We start from the raw sequence: 25,765 nt of genomic DNA, 5'->3' as shown, positions 1-25,765 counted from the left end.
TCGCAGCTGGTCCCGTGCCAGGGCCGTGTTTCCTGACGGGGTTTTAAGTCTTCGTAGCTCGCAGGCGGGTGCGTCCTGCGCCCTGGCGAGCTCCGGGGCTCGGCTCCGTCCCGGCGCCGCGGCCAGCCCGGGAAAAGGCGCAGGGAAAGTGCCGTGGTCTCGGCGGCAGCCTGGTGTTCCCCCAGGAAAGAGCAGGTTTGCAGCAGCGTCTTGCAGGCAAACAAAGTGGGTTAGGGCTCATCCTCCGCTCGCTGCTGCTCTGAAACCCTCGTAGGCAGCGAGTTGGAGAGCGGCGCTGTGGTGAGGTGCCTGGGCTTCTGGTATGTCTAGCTTAAATTAAGAAACCTGCCATAAAGGGGTTTTAAATAGAAACCCAGGCAAGTACTCTGTGGTTGGCTTTTCCTTCCTAACGAGTTGCCCTGTCGCTGACTTGAACTTTCTAAATCTGTGGGAGACTTTACTTTGAAGGTGTCTTGCTTAGCTGCTGGTGTTTTTAGTCAGATGAAGATCATCAGCGTCTAGGTAAATAAATCAGTAGTTGTAGAGGAGGAATGTGGGATGGACCGAGTTCATTTGTAATCAGGGAGTGGGACTATTAGAAAAAAACCAAAAAAACACAACACAAACGCCTGTGGACTTGGGCTCTAGTGTCTTTATTCTTCCCCCCCCTTCTAAGTTGTAATCAGGACAGCAGCTTGCCTTCCAGCCTACAGAGCCTCTGCCTCCCTTGAAATAGCCTCCCTTGAAAAGGGGAGGGAGTGCAGAGTGGTGTTATTGCTCAGTGGACTCTTTTGAGCTGTAGGAGTTGTATGTGTGCACAGTTAATACAGTAGCACTGAATTACTAGATCAAGAGGAGCGGGAGAAAGTAGTGAAACAGTGTAGATAAAGGACTCATTAAAATTTTGAAAGTGTCAGTAGTCTGGCCGGTTTCTTGTAGGACAAACTCATCAGCCACTCCTCAGGCAACTTGTTACACATATTTTTACTGGCCCTGTACCATGCAAGTTCTGAGCATAGTAGTTCGAATATACACTTACACCCTTTCTTTTGTCATGATAGCTGCTCTTCTCAATTTAGAAGCTACTCGTGCTGTTTTGTTATACCTGTCACATCGTTCTCTGTGTTTGCACACGTGTACGTGGTTTTTTAACAACTCTTCACTCTGACTTCAGGGCTTAGAGTTGCATGTAAACATCAAGTTCACAATTTTACTCCAAGACAAACTTGTTCTAGTCCTTGTTAATGTCTCCTTTTGCTGGAATATTTGTGCAGAGCAAACAAGCTTAATGGCTAATGTTGGCTGAAACAGCACAATAAAAGTCCCCTAGAATAGCTGCACAAAACACTTGAGCTTGCAGAATACTCTCCCTGCAGATTGTTTGGAGCTCACTGTGTCAACAATGTCTCTTGAGCTAGCTGCAGATGTTAACACAAGTGATTTTTCTTCTCCTCTCTTACTCCTAGTTTGCTTTGCTTGTTACTGCACAGCTTAGAACTGCATTTTCTTTGCAGGTTTTTTATGACTTTTACTATTTTTGAGCAGAGGCTTTGTAACCTACTGGAGCGAAGTCTTGGTATTGTGTTCTCTTATCAGCTGTGTCAACTCTTTTCTTCTCAGATTCAGGCTGCCTACATCGCTTCTTAAATGATAAATACCTTTGCTTTGTTTGAATGTGTGTAGTGCAAGTGCAGCTAATTACATGTCGACATCATCCAAGTACTAGGACGTCTGTGGTGCCAAAACCTGCTGCAGACTGTTGTGTTCAGGTAATGATAGGCTAGATGAGTAAGTTACTGAAAGGTGTAGATGAAGGTGGCAGAAAACGAAGAGAATAGAATTAGTCTTGATCTTAAAAGCCAGTTAACTCTGAAAGATGGTTTTCACATAATGGCATATAAATGTGGCATAATTCTGACTTGAAACTAGTTTGGTTTTTTGACAAATGCTTAACTAGCCAATTGTGGCGGCTTATGTCTTGCTGAACCAACATTTTTCTGTTTGGAGGATGCGAGAGTGGAATGTAGGATATTGACTTTCACAAAACAGCTTGTTTTTTGTTTCAGTACTTGCATAGCTGATGTGTTTGGCTTTTACACTGCCATATCTTGCTGAGCATGGAAATATGTGCAGCCTTTGTAGTAATACTGTGGCTTGTGATCACAGGTCACTTAAACATGTTGTTCTACAGGAGTGCAAATAGTGGGACCCAAAGAAAGAAAGAAAGCCCATGGAAGCTGCTGTGCTAAATCTAGCTACTGACCCTAGGAACAGCACGAAGGAAGAGATCTGTTGCTGTGAAATGCAATTTTTCTTCCTGACCAGTACAAAGAGCAGGTGTTGAAAGTGAGCTGCTAAATACCGGAGTCATGAATCATTAAAGGAACATACTTGACCAGATGTATAGATTATCTAAACATTTGGGGTTTGTTTTTGTTTTGGGTTTGGTTTCTTTGTTTTGCAGTCTTTCAAAAAAAAAAAAGTGTGTTTGCCCAAAGGGAATGTCTCTTCTGATTGTTTAGTATTTGACAGTACTTTTGCTGTGCTCCTCTCAACTTGGCTTGTGTAAGCCTTTCACCTGGAAGCCTAGAAAGGCACTGAATGAACTCTTGAGTGTTAAACTTGCCATTCAGACACCACCACTAACTTTGCAATCGGTATTGCACAACTCATCACCATGTTACGGTGATGGTGGTTTCCTTTGGATGCAGTCATCTTCTGTTTGAAAAGGAGGGGGGGGGGGGGGGACACATGACACAAGTCACTGAACTAAAGAGGTAAGTTTCAGGCTGCTAGAAACAAAACTTCCCTGGGACTTGAGTGGAAGAAAGAGTATTTTGAAGCTGCAAGGTAGGATGTGCCACAGGGACTGACTTTTATTTGGCATAATTTGAAGCTGCATTTAAGCTGATGAGTGGTTCTCTTTATTAGTGGACTTGAATTGTGCATATTACAAGTTCTGAAACCTGAATGTTTGACTCAAGTGTCAGATGTTCCCCAGCTAATAGACAAAGTTGCATCTTAGCTTTTTCTGTTAGGCCAGCTTTGTAAGGAAAGCAGCGTTATCTTATTCCATCTGATAGCAAGAGGAGGATAGGAAATAGGCTTTTGGGAAGAGGCCTGAAAACACTGTAACTTAAAATGGCCTTGCTCTACAAATCTTGCTTTCCTTGTGCTATATTGGGGCTGCAGCACTGTATCTTTTGTTAGTTTTTTAAATTTCTTACACCTCAAATAGTTTCTGGATAAAGGTTTGTCTAGAAAGCATCCTCTAACTAAGAAAATATCCTCTTTAAGTGCTGTTTGAAAACTGATCTTAATATGATGCAGTAGTATTTCATGTAAGCATTTTCTTATTATATGATGCGTGACTTACAATTCTCACTGGACACCTAGAAGAAATAGAAGATGGCAGGTCAAAGTGAAGCAGTAGATAACGGCTTACTTTAAATTCAGAGTGGCTACACTTTCTAAGTTCTTATCCCTCTTTATTTAAAGGATCCAGAAGTTGCCACACATGGAGGTGAAAACTCATCTGGAAGATGTCTGTTGACTCTGCTGGGTCTAGCGTTCATCTTGGCAGGAGTTGTTGTTGGTGGAGCCTGCATCTACAAGTACTTCATGCCCAAGGTAATGTGAAAGTTCTTTTTTTCTTTAAGCATCACTGAATAAAAAAAGTGTAATTACAAATGGATTACCACTATAATAGAAAACCTTCAATAACTGGGACATGAAGACTGCTGTATCCTTTATAAAAGCTCCAGGTGTGACAGACTTGTGCTTCGTCATTGCATGTGTTAGAAATACAGTTTTAAAGCAACATTTGCTGTAAAAATAACTAGCCTTGCCCTTACTTTCAGCATAAGGTGTACCGTGGTGAAATGTGTTACTTTGAAAATGAAAATCGTGATCGTGCAGTAGAACCATATTTCCTCCCTATTGCTGAAGAAGCTGACATTCGAGAAGATGATAACATAGCCATCATCGATGTGCCCGTTCCAAAGTTCTCGGACAGCGATCCAGCAGCAATCGTTCACGACTTTGATAGGGTGAGTATATGTGAAACAATAAGAAATAACTAGTCTTGTTGCTCACTGGGAAACTGTGGAGCGGATGGTAATCATAACAGCTCCAGGGTTTTCATTCTTGAGACCTTTAAAACTTACTGTCAATGCGGGCTTTTCTTTGGGGATGGGTTTAAGTGTGGGAAATGCAATCCCATTAGCTCTTTAATAGTGGACTTAACACTCCTCCCTTGCAGAAGTTACAAGAGTATTAGAGGAGTTCATACCCACAGTGACTCTTAACTGGATCATTTCTCAGAGCAACACATCTCAGTGCTATGCAACTTTAAATATTGTTGCCCACAGGATGTCTGGAAGTGACACTTGCTGTTTGGTCAGGAATCCTATGTAAATGAAAGTGAGGGTAGAAGAACGTTGTAAATGTGAGTTAAGAAATGGGTAAACTGAGGATTCGGTCTAAGATGCTGCCAAACTGTGTTATGGCAAAATGTAGAATTCCAAACAAGTGTGGGCCTTGGATAAGTGAATTGGAAAATCACTTCAAGTGCTGAAACCTAGAACTTGAAAATGCTGTGTTAGTTGCATGTAGTTTCTCTAAAGCAAAGATAAGAGGATGGTTTTAATTTGACTTTTTTATTTTAAGTTGTGTTCATAGTATTAATAGTTATCCTTAGCCAGCTGTAAAAGCTCTCATAGGTTGTTTGTAAATCAAACCTTGGCAATGCAGATATAATCACGGTAAAGACACTAGAACTGACCTCTGTACTTGCTGCCTTTAACGGTAGCATGGAATGCCACGCAGCCAAGCTGTGCTACCTGTGTTCACAGTATTTGCAGCTTTTATCTGTGGTGTCTTGACAGAATCTTGGCTATAACTTAAAGGATTCAGGCAACTTAAGAACCGCAGTTGATTCTGGCTAAGTGCTATGCAAAGTCATGATACAACAAGTAGATATGTTGATAATTCTAGTCTCTGCAATTCTTGCACTCGGTGGTAATGCTGATGTGACTTTCTAGTTCTTCAGAAAAAGTATTAGTCTCTATTTATAGGGAGTGATTGCTTCTCAGCAGTTGGATTCCTTTTGTTTGCACTGTGCTTAACTAAACTTCTTCAGTTACGAGAGCATGCTCCCAAATACTTTCTCTGTATTAATACAAACTGTACTCACTTAGAATTATGATAGAAATGGCTTTTATAGTCAGCTCTCACTTCTGTACAAAAGTCCTGTTGTAAACCATAGCTATAACCACTTTGTTTGCAAAAGTGGTAATAGCTAAGTTCTTAGACTAGACAGTTCCTGAATGCATCACTTTGATACTAGCTGTGCATGATTTCCAGCTGCTTGAGCTTCCTTCTTAGTCCTTGCAGAGCTGTGTTCTAAAAAGCAAAGGCCATGCTTAATTAATTGAAAACTTGTTTTCAAAATAGCTTTTGACGGCGTATCTTGACTTGCAACTGGGTAACTGCTATGTGATTCCACTGAACACATCCATAGTTATGCCGCCGAGAAATTTGATGGATCTCTTCGCAAAACTGGCGGTATGTGGAAACTTTACTGTTTAATTATGCTGACAAGATCCCTTTTGATAAGAATGCTGGGTGTTGCTCCTGAACTAGTCTCTTGCTAGAACAGTCCTCTTGCCATCAAAGTACATAATCCCCCTGGCTCAGTCACTGTACTGAAGTTAAGGCCAGCTGTCAGTGTATATTATGTTGAGTAGATTCATGCTTAATGCCCTTATTAATACCTAGCTTTATGAAAGCTGAAAGCGACTAGCAAATAAGGTTAAATTTAGCTATTACAAAGGAATCTGATAAAGCTCCAAATATCATTGAAAGCCTAAACCTGAGAGTTACTACCGGAAAGCTCACTTGCCCCGTGAGAGTTTTAATGAAAAGAACAATGCTAACTTGTTCTTGTGTTTTATTGGCACGGTAGTTATGAGCTCACTGCAAGCACTTTGACTCTTCATTGACTAAAACTGATATTTTTCCAAGAAGACTTACCTTCTGGGTCAAGTTGATAGAGCTTGCTGCTACTTTCAAATTAAATGCAATACTGAGCTATCGTGTCAAATGTACTCTTCAAAAAAAGTAATTGACTCTCCTAGAGTGGCCTTGCTAGAGGCCACCTGATTTAGCTTAGCTTGTTTTGTTTTCTTTAGCTTCATGAAGACAAGCTTTAAGTATGTCTCCCTGCCCCCATGTCTAGCAGTTGGTCATGAGGGGTGGGAAGTCATTTCAATAGTGCTGTGATCTTGTGGTGAAGACTTTTGTAGGTCACACTGCTTTTTTTGTATTAGAAAAATACTGCCTCAAACATGGAAACTTTTAGCAATACTTTTTCTCCCCTTTTAACTGCAGACTTTCTGTTGCATACAAATAAACTTGAACAGGTTCTGTTTGCTCGCCTCACATGAAGCAAACAATGTTAAGGTCAACTGCGCTTTGTTTGGATGTAACTGCAACTGTTTGAAATAGCCTTTGTCAGTTTTTAACTTCTCTGGTATGCAGCTGTTCAAGACTAGCATATCTTAGTAATAAAAAGAAGGAAGCCTGAAATCTAGTGCTTGAGGCCCTTCCAAGGCAAAGAGTAAAAGGTAGTGATGTTTGTCCATTGTTGGCAGAATACTGTCTCTCACGGTTTTTTTCCTCTTTTAGACTGGCTCTTACTTGCCTCAGACCTACCTAGTTCGTGAAGAAATGGTGGTTACAGAGGAGATAGATAATGTGTCTGATTTGGGTATCTTCATCTACCAACTCTGTGTTGGAAAAGAGACGTTCAGACTTCAGCGCAGAGACCAGATAACGGGTAAGTTCCCTTCAGTAAAAAAAAAAAAATCTATTGTTCGAGTAGGGAAAGGGTAAATACTTAAACCTTTGGAGTTTCTAGACTTGAAAATCTGTGAGTGTTCAACGTGAGCTGAGACTGCTCATAGAACTGATGGGTATTTTCCCCTACTTTCAAATGTGTATCTGAAGTTTCATTCGAACATGGTGAGACAGAGTTTCAGTTAAGGAATTAGAGGTTACATGCCCAAACCAAATTTGAACTTAAGCCTATTTCTGTTCCATCTTTTGGTTGAAGTTGTAAATTAGTTTGGCCCAAAATTCGTATTACATAATGTGAATCTCTGTAGGTGCAGTTCAGTCTGTCACTGTCCTATCTAAAACTGGGTTAGAGGAGCACCAAGTAAAAGCATTATCTTCTGGTTTACTTGCTCTGGAAAAAAAAAAAATTGAACAACTAGCTCCGGACATCCCAGACTTCCTCTCTAAAAGAGGAAGAACACTTCACAGGAACTTCTGAGCTCTGTTTCTTCATTGCCTGTCTCCTCGCGCCACCCCCTGCCATTCTGTGAAAAGGATTGAATCTGAGGTGTTGGTGGTTTGACATACTGGAAGGAGGCCTGGAGTACAGAAATCTGATGCTATGAATTCTAGTTCACTGTAGTTCTCAAAGCATTTCATAGTTTGCTGCTCTCACCAAACACATAGTGAACTAATCCTTTGTCAATTACAGCCTTTCAGAATGCAAATGTTTGGTTTGTCAGAACTCTCTGCTCTGGTTTTCCTGCCAAGCTCTTAGGCAAGATTTTCCTCAGCCCAGTTACAGCTTGGAGTATCAGGAGCCACATCTGCTGTTTGCTAGAGACTACATCCTTTTACTAGATGGAAGGCTCTGGATGTGGGAGCATAAAACTGGTCCTGTGTAGCTAGCACTGTAGGGCACATGAAGAAACAGTAAATGTTGCCTTCATGGGAGGGAGAGGCATGTGTCTCTTAACTGCTGTGAAGATGCTTTTTTGAACAAGTCTAAACTGACTGCCGCTGTGACTGAAAGACTGTCGTCCACAGGCAACACTGTGAAGAGCATTTATGATTTGAGGAAACATCATCTTGCTCTAGTGTGTTGTTGACATCTTTGCTGCATAGTAAAAGACTTCTACAGAATACTTGCACAGAACGGTTCTCGTACATGAACAATGCTACAGGACAGAAACTGTACCAAGGAACTAACCTTGTTTGCCCTTGGGGGGGGAGGGGGGCAGGAAATATAGTCAAATGGAGGACTGCTGCTGAGGAGAAAATTGTTTAGGAACAAGGCTTGTCTTGCCTTCCAGATCAAATTTCTAGCATGCCTTTCTTCTAGTGTGTACAAGCCATGCCCATGTAAATAATTAGACTGAAATGGATAAACTGCAACTTCTGCGGAGAAGTCTTCTCATTTAGCTGGTGCTGCATTGGCTCTTGGATTTTGTGGAGTTCATGGGTTCATCTGTTAGATCAAACTGACCCCAGGTTCTGCGGCAGTTCCCTGGAGCTGTAACTGAAGGCACGCGAGAAACCTGACAGGTTATCCTGACTGTTCAGTTATGTACCCAATTAGATAGCCTTTGGAAACTTTTTAGCTTGTACAGGCATTAAGATTGAGATGAATTAAAGGCCAGCCTATATTTTAAGTGTTTATAAACTAAAGCAGTGCCCTGCTGGGTTTGGTTTAAGAGCTAGTGCTTCTAGACTTTGATGGATAGCTTCTCTTGCTTATTCTGAACAATTCTCTGCTTATTAAACAAGCTATAAATATTTCTTCTCTAATTGTTGTATATTGAAGTGCTTTGGTTGAGCAGCTTGTCTTTGATGGCAGGACTACTATATTCTTGCCTCCTAGTAAAGATTCATAGCTGATACAAGGAAACTGCCTGTGTCAGATTCAATACTGGCATGTCCCAAAATAGAGAAAATCACTTTAATAGTGTTAGGAAAAACTTCAGTAAGATCATCAGCTGAGTGGCAAATCCTCATAGGGCTCTCATCAAAGTGAAGACTGTGAAGACTGCTCTGTGGAAGCATACTCCATTAATACATACGCTGATAAAGAACTGGGGCGGGGGGGGGGAGGGTTCTGCATGCTTTCTGAGTTTTTAAACTTTCCCTGTAATTTCAATCTGCTTTGCTTTTCCTCTTCTTTGTGGTTAGGAAGGGCTATGAGAAACCTTACCATAAATGATCTATTTAGTGTTGTCTCTTCCATCACTAAAATGGTGGCGGGATACTAGAAAAAAGTGCTTGCTTGCTTTGTCCCGTGTTGTATGTGGGCCCCTCTTTTGTTGCTACCATTCTGAAAATGAGGGAGGCTTTCTGATAGAAAACAAACTGATACCAAGCTCTGGTGGCGATTCACGGCTGTAAAACGCTATGTGCTGAAGGATTGTATCTTGCTGCTGTTCATAACGATACGAAACTTGTAAATACTTGCTGCTGGGTTCTAGATCTGCTTTACTTAAGCTCTCATCTTCTCTCGTCCCCAGGTCTGCAGAAACGTTCAGTGGAGAACTGTCATTCAATCAGACACTTTGAAAACTCTTTCGTTGTTGAAACAAAGATCTGTCAACAGTGAAAGGTGTTGGATGGGAGGTGACTCGTTCACACCTTCATTGAGAAGTCTGAGCATTAGACATCGACTTCTTAAAATGTGCAGTGATAATCAAAAGCCTTATGCATTTTCTGTGTATTGCTTGTATTTCAAAAGACAAAGTCACCATTTCAGCTTTCTTTGATCCTTGGTATAACTTTTTAGTTGTCTCATGTAAAACTTAAATCTGAGTAAGGTTTTTTTAGAAGGTTAATATGAGTTTATCCGTTGAATGTGTTTGGTTTAGTGTAATCTGGGAATGGCAGAAAAATATATATATAAAAATGTTAACCAGTTCCTTGGCTGGAACCAATTTTGTTCACCTTAACTTTCACAGAATGATTAATATTAATAATCTGTGGTTTGCACATCTTGTGTAGCTCTGTAGAATAGCTCTGCACTCCGTATCCTGGCTTAAAAAAACCTTCTAATGCGTATCATTAAAGGTTTATTTTAACTACCATGTGTGAAGCATGTAAAATCCAATCTCAGTGATCATAAACCTCTAACACTACCCTCTTTCTTTTTGTGCAATTACTGTATTGAATTCGTATGTATATTTGGAACCTTCCCTGAGCTTACGTTTAATTCTTCTACCTTTGTTTGGTTTTGTGGTATTTAGTTGTTAGATTCGGGTAGAATTGCTCTTAAAGCTTGTCAGTATTTTTGGTTATGAATTGGTTTATCCTGTAACTTCCTACTTCAAGAATCTGTTCTGGTATAGCTCACTTGTGAATGTGACTGTAGTTGTAAACTTAACTACTCTGGCTTATATAAACTTTTTAGACCAACTTTTTATGAGCAGGTAGCATTACTACTGCAGTCAGAGCATTGTTCCTTTTTTTGAAAGCTGCAGTATAAAGAAAACGAAGAGTTAGTGTCCTGCAGCTGATGAACGTGAGAGTTTTATTAAGGGACTTTATATTGGCATAAATTCTGCAACCCTATAATAAATGTTTCTCTAAAACTTTGGCGTTTGTGTGACTTCATGGCGCTCGGAGGCAAGAGCGCGGTACGCTGGTATATGGCCCACGTGGGGGAAGTGATGGTTATGGGCCTGGGGCAGCATGCAGTGCTCTTCCCTCTTACCCTCACCTCTTTTTTTTCTTTCAGCTTGTGGAGCCGAATTTCCTCTCCCTATTGCTGTGGAAATGCTTTGTGGTGCAAAACAAACTTGGGGAATGGAGGGAAGAAAAGACATCTCGCTTCAAACCTGATCTCCTAGCAGGCAATTCTCAGTGATGTCTAGTGCTGTAAACTGAATCCATTGAGCAGAGTTCCTGGCTGCGGGCAGTAACTGCCAGTTGTGGTATAGCAAAGGAAGGATGCATTCTGTAATTCATCCATCTGAATACTGGTGTTGATGAGGCTGATGATTAAAGGTATGCTTGTCTTAGTGTATTTAGGGCAGTGTTAACGAGTCTTTTTAGTATATCATAATAGACCAAGACCCAAGAGGGTTAATCAACAGCTTATTGTAATGCCTTTCAGCATTTACCCATGAGCTTTGCTGTGCTTTAAGCTCAGAGCTAGGAGAGCGCTGTGGTGAAACTTCCATGGTTGCTCAGAGAGCTAAAGTGTGTATTGAACCCTTCTGGCTTTCCTGGAAAGTAACTTGGATTATAGAGCTGGAAGTAAAACAGTAAGCAGGCTTTCTGCACTAAGAACTAGGGAGTGAGAAGTGACTATAGGAGTAGCTGCTCTCAGTCACTGTTTATGAAACTGCAGAGGAAAGGAGCAGAGCGCAGTCCCTGGGCAGTAGGGAATTCTGCTGCCTTGTCTTGGAAACTAACGCAGCTCTTCTCCCGAGGCGTATGGCAATGCGATGCAGAGGACGTGCCCCAAAACTAAGCTTTGGTCTGCTTGGCTCTAAAATAGTAAGTGTAGGAGAGTGTTTCATTCTGTAGTTAACTTTACTGAAATAGAATGCTGTGGAAAGCTCTAATTATTGTCACTGGGAGTCAGGTATACTTTACTGAAACAGGTATGTGTTACTGGGGGAAGTAGCTGCACTGACAAGTTTCTACTACAGACTTGCTGTGTGCTTGGGCAAGTTACTGTTGTGGTGATTTCCTCCCCCTCCTCCTCCAGATTGTCTGAGAGGATAACGAGGGTGGGTTGGCCGTCTCATTTGTTTTGGTAGCCTTGAGTGGAAGGGTTTGGAAATGTGTTAGTTGCAGAGAGCAAGAAGCATCTGCTTGCAGTGTTGAGGTTTGACCTTACTGAAAACAAAAAACAAATTCTTCCTTCCAGCTTTGACTGTGCAGTGGATGGCTCTCACTTTACAAGCCTTTAACCAGCTGGCTGCCTTAAGACACTTAACAGGAATACTAGATATGCTTCTAGATAGGTTGAAACAGTTTCTCTTACCTTTGTCTGGTAAAGATTTTATAAGAAATGAAGTCAGTTCCTTAAGAGCTTATTAGATGTTCTAGGCAATAAGCCAGGATGCTCAAAGGAACAGATTGTTCTTACCTGCTTGATGCTCTTGCGTTGAGAAAGTAGCTGAAGTTTCGGTCATGCGTGCGGTGTGCTAGGCTTATTATCTGTCCCTAATCATTTTATGATGGGGGCGGGCATTCAGATCAAAGGACTGCAGTTTTAAGGTTGCTTCTATGAAAACAGCTGGTATTCCCGGGATCTTCTAATGCTGTGTCTTGGTTTGAGTAGCTCCTGAGTTCAGCTGGTCTGAGGGAAGTGGGAGAGAGGGTGCGAGTCAGAGGAGTCCTTTGCACCAGTAGATGGCACAGGCGGCAAGCACTTGGGTGTAAAATGTGCGTAACTGATAAAAACTTGTGTATTTATTCTAACATACATTTCAGGTATTTTGCCAAAATTAAACCTAAAAATGGTTTGATGAAAGCTTCCTCTAGGTGGTATTTACTGTCTTTGCTTAGTTTTTATAGTAAAGGAACATTTTCATAGTACAACTGTAGCCTGTGTAAAAACCCTGTTAAATATCTGAGTAAGACTGCTTCAAACATGGGTGTGGTAACTGAAGGGATAATGTTACCAAGATGCAAATGCAAACTTACTTACCGTAAGAGCTTGTGTTTACTGGAAAAAGCAACCAGTGTGCACAGGACAATCAGCAATATCTGTGCACTTGCTTATTGACAGTTATCTTTCTGCTAGCTTGCACGTTATTTTTCTGACACAGTATATTTAGATGTAAGTTTTAAATAACATTCATTAAAGCTAAGTGGCAACTGGCTGCTTTGGATGATTCCTCTTCCAGCATTACATGTGAGGTGTTTTTCAAGGTTAAGTATTCTAATCAAAGAGGGAACTCCCAATCAAGAACAAACTTGAATTTGTTACTTGGAAGGAAGAGATGCTGTTGACCTTTGCAGAAAGCCTGGTAGCTTTCTGAGTGTGACTGGTAAGGTATGGGCGGCTGGTGGTGGTGCGTGTGTGACACACTTCCATTAGAATAGGTGCTGATGTACACTAGAACTCCAGAGTTTCCTCCAGCCTGACTTTGTAAAAATTCATAGGAATTGAACTGTTGTTTGCATATATAAATACCTTGAGATGAAGATCTAGGGAAGAAAAAAATGGGGACAGCATGGAGACCCTTGAAAGACATACCAAGGCTTTGACTTGGTACGAAATAGAGCTTTAGCACCTCAGACTTGATAAACTGGTTGTCTAAAAGTGAGACATTTTTCACAATAAGCTCAACTCTATGCAATGGACTGTTGCAGCACAGCCATGCTTAGTATGGTAGTGAAAAACTCTCTCCTCACACCCACAGCAAAACTCACAGTGTATATGCAGATGCCTGGGGAGTGAAGAGCCTGGTAGGACTTCAGCAAGACTGGACTGACTTCTGTGGACTTCATTAGTTCTTGGCATCACAGGGAAAGCTACCAAAAATGCAGACGTGCTCAGTGGAGTTTATGATGAATGACAGCAGAAATATCAGAGTGCTGAAATCAGCTCTGAATTTCCCCGAGAAAAATTCTGGTTTACTATTTTTAAATCATCCTCCTGTGTCTGGGATTCATTCTTCCTCAACCGCTGCAGCTCTGCTTGCACCAGGGTGGGCTGAATGGGACAGTCTCCTCGTTAATGATTGAGCAGCTGCCAGCTTTAGATTTTGTAGGTTGATGCTTTTGTTTCTTCTCTGAAGTACTCGGGAAGGCTAGAAAGAAAGAAAACATTATGACATTTAACTAAAGACAGCCTCTTCCACCCTACCGCTTCCCCAGTCTGTTGAATTTCATCTCGTGTTCTCCTAACATGCCCCAAACTAAAAAAAAATCCTAGAACAGAAGAGAATATTTGTAGGGCCGGATGAATGCAGTGCAGTCCACAAAGCCTCCGCAGCGGCACAGTAGCTAGCCATGTGGCTGAATTACCACTCTGGGAAGACTGAGCGCAAGGTCAGGCTTGGAAAGGATTAAAGCTGCTTTGACTGTCCTAATTCTGAGCTGTGTGGGGGATGGCCTGGCTGCCAGCTATGGCGCAGAGCCCAAATGCTAGCACTGATTGAAGCTTCGAGACTGCAACCAAAATAATTACAATATGTATAATTACAGTCACATTATTTCATTAAAATTATTTCTTCATTATTTGTATATATTTGTGATATTACATAGGCAATATGAATGGGTGTATTTCCTGTTTTGAGAGTAATTAAAGACTCTCCACCTAGCATTCCACCTCCAAAGGAAATTATTTCTTACAGTTCAGCTATTCTGTTTACTTAAGCGTATTTTCTCTCTTTTTGTACTGTGACACCTCCGAGTTCCCCATTAACAAATGTGAAAGTGAATTTACTATCTTAAAAGTCATTCTGACTGTGGATGTAGATGTTGTCTGTTACAGAGGTGTTCCATTTTAGGCCTTGTTGATGTTTGAAGCTGTTCTGAGTTAAGCTGTCCTGGGTTAAGCCCCTACACCTGATTCTGGAACAAGGAACTTCCTTCCTACAAACCTAATCCCTTGTTGGAGTCTAACCGGGTGCTTTATTCTGGAGTGAGAGCGCCTGCATGTGGGATTCATCAGGAATAGATCTGTGGATAGATAAACCTACAACTTCCATATGATGATCAAAAATCTCTTGGTGGGGAGGGGGTTTTTGTGGGGTGGTGATATCAGTGGTAATGGTGCACTCTCACTTGATGGTAATGCAGTACTTTGGTTTCTCTGCACTTGGCAGTCGTACCTTTTTTGTCATCTCACATTCTTAGCCCCTTTCACTAGTTAATCCTTAATGCTTAGAAAAATAAGAGGGATGTAGAAGCCAACAATCAGGCTACCCTACCCTTACCCATGTGCCTTATCGCGCAGTGTGAAGTTGGAAGCAGTTATAACTCACGGGTTAAAAAAAGAGGGGGCAGCTGGGATGAGACTTTCACACAAAGTAAACCATAGCACGTCCCTCGTTGTGAGCTGAGCTGTAACTGCTGGCTTGTCACTTGAGGTTCTAGTCTGAAAAGAAATGAAAGCATTTCTGCTTATCTTGTACATCTGTGCTGCAGTGTAAGCTGCTTTCCTTGATGTTTTGAGTTCTTTCTGCTCTTGCCAAAGCTTTGGTGTTAACTGCTTTTGACAATTCACAAACCACCACTGAACCAGGTGGATTTCTGGATGGCCGAGAAGCAGGAATGACACCCCAAAGACACAGTCTCCTGTTACTGACTGCCTGAAAGTGTTTCCTATGGCAAAGGTTTGCTTGGGTGGAGGTGGCTAGGAAGTATAAGTGTATATGGGTTGAGGAGAGCTTGCACCTAGAGTTGCTGACTGCTGGTGTATCTCCGAGGCCCTATTTTCACCATAGATTAAGACCCTTGATTTTCAATAGGGAAATGACTCATACTAACTGGAGGGAAAACAAAGTTTCTGGCCGAGTGCCTTGAGTGTAAGAGAAGTGAGTTCCTGATCTCGACAACTTTTATATTTCTTCTATAAATATCCTGTTTGCAGATACACTGGATACCTGCAGTATCTATTTGCAGACTCACAATATTTGTTGTTTTTTAATGGAGCTTATGGTTTCCCTCTACAAATCTTTTTTGCTTTCACACATCATTTGATTTTCTTCCTCTTCTGTGTTTTCATTTACATTTTTAAAAAAGACAACCAAACAAAATCACTAGCCAAAAAAACTCCAGCGCTACGAAGAAAAGATGGGTCCCTGCTGCAGAGCTGGGATCTCCAACTCAACACTGATGTTCAGGTGAGTTGGGGCCTGTGCTCTGAGGCTGGGCTCCTATCTCCTACAGAAATGCATTGTCCCCTCGTAGGGGAGATGGTTGGAAGGGACCTGGTTTGCCCCGTTGCTCTCAACACTGTTCCACATAGAAGAGGTCATGCTGGTTGTGGCTATTGCACTGAGCATGGACGTGTTCTTCAAAGCTGTAAACTCTCAGCCTTGCGGCGTTGCTTTTGCATTCATCCTTTTGCCTTTGAGCAGGCAGTGTTGTGGTCGCCCATCTGCTACTTCTACCAAGGGCTACTTACTTTGTTCAATGCAAATGGAGGCAAACTCACCCTCATGAGGCCCTTGCAAATGCTAACCGCCAACCCCTGAGGGGCTCAGCACCGAGCTGTGGAGAGCCTGCACGTGTTTTGGCCCAGCGTTGGTCTTAGACCTGGCCTTGGGCCAGTATAGGAATACCGTCCAGTTGCCAAATACGATTCAGAGTAAGCTTCAGAAGTGCCTGGATGTGCTTTAGTGTGACAGACATCTGAGGGCAAAACCCATCAGTAACAGAGTCATCGGCAGGGCTTGAATCTGGGATTTCTTCTGTGGTTAGTTCAGTGCGCATGTGCCCTGTTCAGCCCACTTATTTCTATAGTTTAGGTTCAGGGTTTTTATTTCTTTTCAACTTCTAAATACCTGACCAGTTTGGTGTCAAGTTGGCTTTAGTGTCATGCTGCCGTGGTGGGTGCTGGGAGGGGCAGGTGCATCTCCAAAGGGATTTTGATTTCCAGAAACAATCTTCCCTTATGCTGAACTTGTGGGTTTTGACCTATCGCCAAACAAAGAGCTCTTGGGTAATGGGAGAAGACCTTAAAAATAAGTGCTCTGCAGCATTGCCCACATTACATGGCTGCAAAGGGTTGTGTGCCTATGGGAAGCGAGGCAGTTGTTTGGGGCTGTCTTGTATCCCAGTGAGTAGTGGGATTATTTCCCCCGTACCAAACCATCCTGCTTCCCCATCCACGGCAGCTCCGGTGGTTGCGTCCCTCCCGCGTGATGAGTGGAAGTGCAGCGTGGTGCCTCTGGCCCCTGCGGGGAGAGCACCCAGGGGCCGAGGTGTGGAGGGGTGATCTGCTCCCTGGGGGGTCTGTGCCACATTCCTTTTGCCGGTAAAAGGGAACCGCTCGATTTGGTTGTAAGAGATTTCCTGGAATTTGTAGCAATATTTCAAAGGACAGCCCCGTCCTGTGGCCAGCATGTCCCCTGGAGCCTGTTGTAGCCTGTGGCTTTCTTTAATAACATAATGGGGGGCTGGAGGGTAAATACCTCCTTTGCTGCCCTACGGGGAGAACGTGGCCCTGTCTCAAGCCGGTGGCTGCTGTAGAAGATCCCACTGAATCAGGAAGCAGCCAAAGAGCTTTTGAACTAGATGCCACCAGGGTTTGATGTCCCATGGGGGAGACCTGGGGTGGGTCAGCTGGGGGCAAACGAATCCAGAGGGAGAAACTTTGGGTGAAGGAACTCAGGAACAGCACCACGCCGGCGTGGGCAGCGGTGCTGCTGTTGTCTTTGGGCTTTGTGATGGTGCTGCTCTGGGTTTTATGGACTGTTAACCAACAGGAACAGGCTGGGATGTGGGGCTTTGATGGTTAGCGTTAATTCACTTAAATAAGAAACCTCTCATTAAACTAGAAACTCAAAGCCATATGAGTTTTAGCTTCTGTTTTACATAGGTCTCCTGGGAACTTTCTCTTTAGCTGCACAGCCCTCTGTCTGACCACAAGGAGTTACCATTTCTTTAAATAACGACTATGTCATGTAATAGTGAAGTTTGTGCAAGATAATGGCACTGAATTACAGGACTGATAAACAGGCTGATGGCAGATTAGAGAAACTAGTCAGCCAAGACAAGAGTTTGGGTAGATTTGCAACTTTAAAACAGAGCTTTTCCCTTGGGACTCCTGGGAGGGCAAGCAGGGAGGCGAAGCTGGCCGTTGGGTGCTTGGAGCAGACCACGGATGGCTGCGTGTCGCGGTTGGTAAAAGCCGTGACCTTTACTTAGCTGGAGCCCCACCAGGATATTCCCTTCTTACATCACTGTTGAGCCCACTGGGAAAATGGGTAAGCGGATGAGTTGAGAGATTTAATTCTCACAATACGTTATGGCAATCAGTTACGTCATTTCTGTTCGTCCTACCTTTGTCAGTTGGTCTGGTTTTTCCTTTTTTTTTCTCTGAATTCTAGGTTTAGGGGAAAAAAGTGGGGGTGGAAGGAAACTTAAGCAGACTGGCATAAAAAATTATTATCTTGACGATTGTAGCTCAACCACTTGCTGACCATGGAGGTACCTAACCTCCGGGAGGCTTCGTTTTTCCTTTCCCTTTAACTTTATGTTGGCACCTCTGTGCGTGCCCAGAATTGAGCACTGGCTCTGATTGGAATGAGGACTTTTTTTGAAGTTTAACTCACGCTGAAACAGGCTCTGGGGGCATCTGGACATGTTGCCGGACTGGCTTTCTTAGAGGTAGCCGTTGCTCAATCGTCACCCACACGCAGACAGGATGGAGATCCCTTAAAATGGAGTGTTAACTGCCACCAAAAAACCCCACCTAAACCCTACCAGCAGCTGGTGATGTTTACGGAGTGTATCCCGCGTTGGTTTGACGTAAGATACAGAAATAGAGCTGGAAGCAGGAACAAGCACCCAGGTCTTCCCCTTCGAGAAGACGGCACTAACCGCCAAAAGTCATGTTCGTGTCTGTTCCCCGTACCCAGGACCAGCCTACTGGGCTGCGATCTTTTCTTTTTTTCCTACTGCTTTGATGGAGGAGCAGAGACTGTCCTCATACAGACTAGCCAAGGGCATTTTCCTAGCAAGGAGAAACAGGCGTTCAAATCCCCTCTTAAATTAAGGAGGATTTTTAACTGTTTTTCTTCCTTCTTAGGCAAGGACAGTACTTACAGGGAGGGGCAGCGACAGCCTTATCCCTTCCCTGTGTTTTAGAACCAGGGTACACTCCTCCCAGAGGGATTCAGGTGATGCTGAATTGTTCGAAACCCCAGTCCTACATTAAGTCTAGCCCTTAGTGCATCAGATGGATGCGCCTGACCCTGGATCAGGCACCTCCTCCTGTTGGCTGAAGGTTGCTCTCTGAGGAAGAGGATGATGACAATCCTGAAAGAAGATATATTGATGCCCAAAAGCAGTCTCTGTTACAGCTGGAGATTATTCCTAAATGCAGTGCAAGGCTTAGGAGCCCGCCGGGCCAACAGGCCGTGCGGTCGTTCCCCTTGTAGCTACTGGAAGCACGATGAGAAAGGACGTTTCTATTGCTTCTCTCCTGTGGTTGCCCCGGCTCTGGTGGAGCAGACCCTTGGACAAGGGTTGAGCCTTCAGGAGACTGAACCAAAGTCACCTCACATTGGCTGACCTAATCCAAAAATACGATCGTGTCCGTCCCTGTTTCCTCCTGGGAAGGTCAGTGTTTTCATTAATGGAAATTAATGAGCCTGCTGGCGTCAGCAGGAGTCTTTGCATGGAGTTCCGTCTCGGGAAATAAGGAATGATATAAAAAGTATGAAATGTTTTTTGGGGAAATTTGTCAGTATTGAGAGACTATGGATGAGTCTTTAACAGAGCAGAAAACATTAAAGAAACACTGGAGGAAAGAACTGATGATAAGCAAAACAAAGATCCCTGTACCTCTGACTGTTTGTTTCAACTGGAATGTCATGTTTTCACCCTGAGTTTCCCAAATACTCTCCTTTGTGGCATATTTTTCTCTTAATTTTGAGAAATTCATGGAGTCTTCCTCTATTTATTTATTTCAGCAGTGTTACCCATGCAGTTAAATTCTGAAGTGCAAATCACCGTGTTAGAGAGAAGGGTGAGTGAAACAGGTTAAGCGGGTGGTAGTTGCTGGTCCCAACAAACTCATTACAGCGGCGAGTGGTGGTACCAAAACAGCTGTTGCAGATGTGTTCTGGTTTTTTATTACTATTATTTTATTCTTGATGGCTTTAAGTAACTGGATCTTTTTTTTGGCCACTAATGTATGTTTTATAGATCATATTTACACAGAGCTCAGTTTATCAGCCCAAATGCTGGAGCTCCTCTGCCCTGACTTAACTGGCAGCATGAACCGGGCACTGTCCAGACAGCTCCAGCTTATCTGCTCTCGTTTTGTCAGGGTATTTATCAAACCATCTCTGACAAGGTTTTATCTTTTTTTTGGTTTTGTACTGGATGGGTTTGACTTGTATCTGGGTCACTCGCTGTGGTTTTTGGTTTTTTTAGTTACTGAGGTCTGAGGAGTGGTGTCCAGCAGCGTTGTGTTTGATGCTCTGTGTGCCTTTGTGGCCAACGAGCTGTTTTCATGACGCTGGGGCTGATACTGATTTTTAGCCTCTAACAGCAAAGTGAAAAAGGAAGTAAACAGTGAAGTAAAAAGTGTCAAAGTTTGCTGCTGGTGCAGCCTTAACCGGAGCAGAAAAATCTAACTCCGGCTACAGAGGAATGGGGAGTCTTCAGGATGTTGAGCAACCAGATGACAAAATAGCAAATAAAATCTAGTGCTGATAAAAGAAAAGACGTGTAAGGGGGAAGAAAAACTACTTAGGTAAGAGGAGCTGTAAATCAGCCCTTTTCACACAGAAAGGAGATCTTTTGAGTTATGTGGATAGCTCATGGGCAGTGGCTGGTGATGGCAGAGGAGATGAAGGGGACATTGGAAATGTTGGAGGACCCGTGCCGTGGCCATCAGCACATGGCCCTGCTCCCACCTCCGGGTGGCAGCCGCGGGGGCAGGGAGTGGCTGGGGGTCCTGAGCGTGGGCGACACCTCGCCTCCACCGAGGCACGAGTCGTGCAGAGGAGGTGAAAAGGGAACCGGTCGCGCGTGGTGCAAGAGGAAGGGACACCGAAAGATGTCAGGTGGCCGGCTCAAAGCAACAAGTGATATTTTTCCGAGCAATGTACATATAACTAAAATAGGGAATTCATTGCCACCGGACTTTAGGGATCGGTGGGTTCCGGTGTATGTTGATCAAGCGGGTTGGAAAAGAGCTTTTCATGGCTCTGGAGAATGATGCTTTCAGTGCAGCTGCAGGAAGCCCCACAACCAGCGGCTGAGGACGGCTGTGCCCGGGCAGGATTGCTGCCCACAGCACAGCGTTTCAACGCTCTCCCCAAGCCCACCAGCAGCAGCAAGTGAGCCGCTTCGGTGGTCTCTGATCTGACTCAACGCAACCTTCTTGCGAAGGTGTAAAGAGGAGGACGGGAAGAGGGGCAGGCGCGCGCCCTCCCACTTCCGCAGCAGCCTTCGCTTGCAAGTAGAGTTTTAAGTCTCAACGTGCAAAACAAACAAAAAAAAAACCCCGTCATGTCTCTTCTCATGATGACGGTGACACAAAGGAAGCTGTGAGAAGCGGCGCCCGAGGTGTGATGAAATCGTCTGCAGCTGTTGCAGGCGGCGCCTGCACTTTCCGCGGTGCGTGGGTGCGGAGGCGCCTGGCTGTGTGGGAGTCGATGGAAATGGGGGGCTGTGATGTGCGGCCTTCAGAAACATGCCGAGAGCTCTGCTTCCACCCAGAACTGTGTCATCTTCATTCGCCTTGTTGTGTTGGGTATAAATAATACTTCCCAAAAAAACCTTGTCTTGATGCTGTATCTGCACAGCTTAAGGTCCCCAAGCATCCCCCGAGACCTTCCCTGGGTCTGCGCTGTTGCCACAAATGGCTTTTTTTGGGATTGGGAGGGATGCAGCCTGCCCTCAGCGTGCCCCTGGCTTCCAGTTTCCAGGAGAGTCCTTGAAAGAGACTTCTTTCACTGCCAGATACAGAATAACTCTCCTGAAACGTAACTGCTGCAAAAAAAAGAAGAAAATATACCTTTTCTTTTGGCCTATTAAATTAAACCTAACTCTGTTTGTGACAAAAAGCCACTTGTGACTTCAGCACAAAGTCCGCCTGGCGAGGTTGTTGGCAGAGACTTCAGTGCTTTGCTTCTCAGCAATAACAACCCTCTCAGGGGAGAGGTGCTTCTTGAGCAACCAGAGGAAATAATTCATGCAGAATAAAGGGGATGTTTTGGGTTGTTTTTTTTTTTTTTGCTCTCAGTCACATTCTCATTCAGATTCCCAGTCCGGTGCTGCAGACCAGATTTATTACTCAAAAGGCTTTCCAGAGAAAAGATTTCTGTGGGAATATCAGCTTCTGCTGGCTTTGAACAGGCTAACGCCGAACTGCAGCCAGACCTGAGCAAAGGCCGGGTGAAAAGTCGGATCTTCCCTAGCACAGAGCTCGAAGCTGGACAGAAAAGCGATCAAACAGCAATTGCTCCCTGCTGCTGCAGTGGCTGGGGATCACTTGTCTTCTCTATACCGCCTGTGTGCCATGTGCCATCCCCACTTGAGGCTTTCTTGGGTGGCAGAAATGCAGCCGAGCACGTCTCCGCTGGTGTGATTGCTCCAGGGCTGAAGCATGGGCTGGTATCGTGGATCCCCAGCCATCAACAGGCCACGAAAATACACCTTCTGTTAATCTAAGTAACGTCTTGATTCTCCAGGTGTCCATGGCATCAGCCAAGGGCTTGTGAGACCTCTGCGATGGAGAGCGTGGCCCAAGCAAATCCCACCTGGAGCAGAGGTGCCGCGGCGGGGGGAGGGCAGGCAGGTCTCTCCCGAATTCGGCTCACGTGAGCTACCGCGACTATTACACCTCGCTTCTTGTAAAAAGGGACGGTTAAAACTAATATGAATAAACCACGTTGCTATGGCAGCAGGGGAAAGGGCTCGTGTGGCACCCACAGCGTTCACTAGGTGGGAAAACTTAAAGCTCATTGAGGTTTTTCTCATTGAATAATTTCTGAACTTCTGACACTACTTTGTGTAACATCTTTTCCCCTCGGAAGCTAAAAGTAGCTCTGGGGGGTTGTGCGGGGCCATCCTGCTCCCCTCCCACGCGCCGGGGACGGGGGACGGCGGCCAGAAAGGACGGCGATGGGCTTGTGCCGGTGCCGGCCTTCAGCTATAGGAATTCACGTTGTCTCGGTAAACCTCTCGCGGGGGGCAGGTGAGCTGCTGCAGCTTGCAGCAGTGCGTTTTGTCCCTTTGCAAGCCAGCGCTTCGCTTTTCTCCCCACTGCAAGAAGGAGGTTAAAATAATTTTGAAAAGGCATCTGAAATGTTCTACAGGTGCTGGAGGGGCATCGGCAACCCAAGTGCTGCCACGCGTCGGTCCATGTAAGCGTGTATGGGAGGTGCAGGCAGTTACAGAGGGGAGAGTGGGCCAAGAATTACACTTAAATTTTTTTTTTAAAGCGATTTTTTTATCGTATACAACAGGAAATAAAAAAATAGATATTTTTTTCATCGCTGTGAACAAATTACAATGTGCTTCATGGTTTCCATGAATTAGCAGTGCTTACTCAGCTGGCACACTCGGGTACAGACACACTGGCTCAGACTCCTGTAGGGATGAGGTGGTGGAGTTTTGTTTTATTACATGGAAGGGTTTTTAAAAAGAAAAAAAGTCTTTCTGTGTTCCAACACTCTCTGGGATTCTCATCATTTTTCTACAAAATATATATTTTTTTATAAATTAAATCTATAAAACAACATTTGCATTAAATAAAACCTAATACCATCACAGTATTTTTACATTTCAAAATGTAACATTTCAAATGTTCACAGAAAAACAAATTTTACAAGAAGGTGCAAATGAAATACCAGTCAAGCCCAAAGCTTCTGTTGTTTGATTTTAAAGAAGTTATTATTAAAAATACATCCACAGTTGAGCCTTTCTTAAAAATCTCTCGTAGCCTGTTGGGTGGCCCCTTTGACTCTGCTTATAGTGAGTTCCCATTACAGTAAACTTCAGAAAGGTTTGGTTCCTCTGACTGTGTTTTAATCACGCTGCTGTTAATGAAGAGCAAATGTGATGGTGCAGGGTCAGTTATCGGTGAAAGGGAAATAATTTGCCCCATCTTTGGTGAGAAGAGGACCTGAAAGGCTTGATGGACGTCTAGCTGAATAAATACCCTGGAAGCACAGCCCCGTGGTTAAAGCTTATCCAAGGCAGCGATACGGCTTCAAACCATATGGCTTTCGAGTCAGAAATGGGAACTGATGGCAGAAAAATAGTGTCTGGACGCTTCAATGACTTTGTGATTTGGGGGTATGTCATTTCCTACACCCCGAAGTGGAGGCTTGGTTAATTATTCGAATGGCAAGTCCTTTGGGGCCACCTGACGCTCCTCGCTCCGTGGTCAACGTGGCTTGAGGCAGGCTCTTGGCACTCTCCATAGCAATTAGTCACTGCTGGATTGTCTTTTGCTTCAGAAATACATAATACTGTGTCACCTACTAATTTTTAGGATCAAATTCTTTCTGCATAGCAAGACCCCAAAATCTTTGCTGCCTCTTGCTGAAGCCAGGGTGCGTGACCAGGACGTGGCCGAGTAATGGCCCCACCAGTGCCACCGGGGCACAGCATCACCTCTTGCCACGGGTCCACGTCCTCCTCCGACTGGCAAAGCTACCTGCTCCTGGCTGCCCAGCTTAGAAATAGGGCCTGTGGGAATTACACGGTGTTATTTATATTCAGAGAAAATTTGCAACCCAAGTATTAAATCAACATGTTTTCGGTCAGGTTTGGGTTTTTAGGGGGTTTTGTTTGTTTTTCTCCAACCCTCACAAATCAGCAGAAGCTTGTCTGAGTCGTCGCTCTCAGTGTCCTGGGGGAAAAAAAAAAAATTGGGCCAAACCCCAAAATATAGTGAACATTTGAAGTCCTGGCAACCGTTTGGGGAAGGCCAGTGCTAGTAGTTCATGGGGTCCTCCCTGAGCACATCCCTGGAGTGCTTCCTCACATAACTGAGGTTGTGGAGCTGAACGCTGTCTTGCAAATCCTGCCTGGAAAGGCGTCTCCTGAACTCATCTGTAGTAAAGTAGTAGATGACCGGGTCCACGCAGGAGTTCAAGCTGGCAAGGCACAAAGCTACAGCGTGAAACACCGAGATCACCTTCTGGACACACCCGTTTTTAATCTTTTTGGTTTTGACAAAGAAATCTAGTGGAAAGCTGATATGATAAGGCGCAAAGCAAATCAGAAATACCAGAGCGCAGGTGAGAATCATCTTTAAAGCCTTTTTTTTCTCTCCGAGGTCATGTGAAGCAGAATTTTTTTCTTTTAGTGATAAGATAGTCTTCCACGAGCAGTATAGGATGATGAGTAGGGGTGTTACGAACCCCACCAATTCACCTATCGTCATCAGTGCAATGGAGATGGGAAGGTCAACTTCCTTCACGGGGAGATCCACAAAACACGTGTTTTTAGCATCCTGGTGAAGTCTGAGAAGCGGGAAAGGCAAACAGCCAACGCAGACCACGACCCACCCAACGATGCTGATGTACACATCACAGATGCGTTTGCAGTCGCTGAATTTGAATGGGTGCATGAGAAACAAATACCGTCTTACGCTGATGCAAACCAAGAAGTAGATGCTTGCGTACATATTGACGTACTTCAGGTAGAAGCAAAGCATGCAGAGACCTCCTCCAAATTCCCACGTCCCAGTCAAGTAGTAGAAAATCCTCAGGGGCAAGGACAAAACCTGCGATAAGTCGGCAATGGCTAAATTGATCATAAATATTACGGCCCTTTTAGTCTCTTTCATGTACCCGTAAAAGACCCACAAAGCTAATGTGTTTCCTATTAGTCCAGGGACCAGGATGAAAGTGTACGTAATCGCATAGTAGGGCTTGAGGTCTGTTTCGGTGCAGGTCGAACCGTTCGTCATGGTTGTGCTCCAGATCCGTGCTCAGCCCCGGCATGATAACATGTTCCTCACTTGCGTCCTGCAGCCAGGTTGTCCTCAGGTTGTCGGTGCTTAAATAAAAAGGTTCAGCCCTGGCATCTGTGTGTGAGGCTTCGGTTACCAGATCATCGCGTCCACGCTGGGGAGCAGCTTCCTTATGGGGTGAGTGAGTTAATTAAAGTTCTGCTCGTGTGCTTTGCTCATGCTCTTTGTCAGAAGTTACCAGACCTTACTCTAGTCGCTTGCAGGATTGACAGGGAGGGGATCCACACCGAGAAATGCATCGTCCTGTGCCGAAGCAGTTGACAGTTCGTCACCGGAGCTGCACCTCTGTCACCTTTTGGGTGGCATTTC

At 44.1% G+C, this 25,765-nt stretch overlaps 2 protein-coding genes and 1 long non-coding RNA gene across 3 annotated transcripts in view; 2 read left to right on the top strand and 1 right to left on the bottom strand.

Annotated features, from left to right (window-relative positions):
* ITM2A (integral membrane protein 2A) overlaps positions 1-10,409 on the top strand; it is a 14,772-nt gene extending 4,363 nt beyond the window's left edge. Inside the window, exons 2-6 of the mRNA XM_009288107.1 lie at positions 3,499-3,630; positions 3,861-4,049; positions 5,455-5,565; positions 6,688-6,838; positions 9,339-10,409. Of these exons, the coding sequence (XP_009286382.1) occupies positions 3,499-3,630; positions 3,861-4,049; positions 5,455-5,565; positions 6,688-6,838; positions 9,339-9,427 (672 nt within the window). The 3' untranslated portion in view covers positions 9,428-10,409. The remainder of the gene's footprint in view (positions 1-3,498; positions 3,631-3,860; positions 4,050-5,454; positions 5,566-6,687; positions 6,839-9,338) is intronic.
* A 152-nt stretch (positions 10,410-10,561) lies between these two features.
* LOC103906164 lies at positions 10,562-14,098 on the top strand. The gene is made up of 2 exons (XR_657991.1): positions 10,562-10,824; positions 13,200-14,098. It is a non-coding gene; the product is annotated as an uncharacterized LOC103906164 (long non-coding RNA).
* Positions 14,099-24,412: 10,314 nt separating this feature from the next.
* On the bottom strand, positions 24,413-25,536 carry GPR174 (G protein-coupled receptor 174). Its single transcript, XM_009288106.2, has one exon. The coding sequence runs from the start codon at positions 25,391-25,393 to the stop codon at positions 24,413-24,415; it is 981 nt and encodes a 326-aa protein (XP_009286381.1). The 5' UTR covers positions 25,394-25,536.
* Between the last annotated feature and the right edge of the window lie 229 nt (positions 25,537-25,765).

Source organism: Aptenodytes forsteri, unplaced genomic scaffold, assembly GCF_000699145.1.
Source record: "Aptenodytes forsteri isolate BGI_AS27 unplaced genomic scaffold, ASM69914v1 Scaffold72, whole genome shotgun sequence".
NCBI classification, from domain to species: Eukaryota; Metazoa; Chordata; class Aves; order Sphenisciformes; family Spheniscidae; genus Aptenodytes; species Aptenodytes forsteri.
Note: the sequence above shows the minus strand (reverse complement) of the source record. Positions and strands in the feature narration are given on the sequence as shown.

Bases quoted from the DNA above. Each gene is read 5' to 3' on its own strand.
- GPR174 (XM_009288106.2), bottom strand. From the start codon at position 25,393: ATGACGAACGGTTCGACCTGCACCGAAACAGACCTCAAGCCCTACTAT.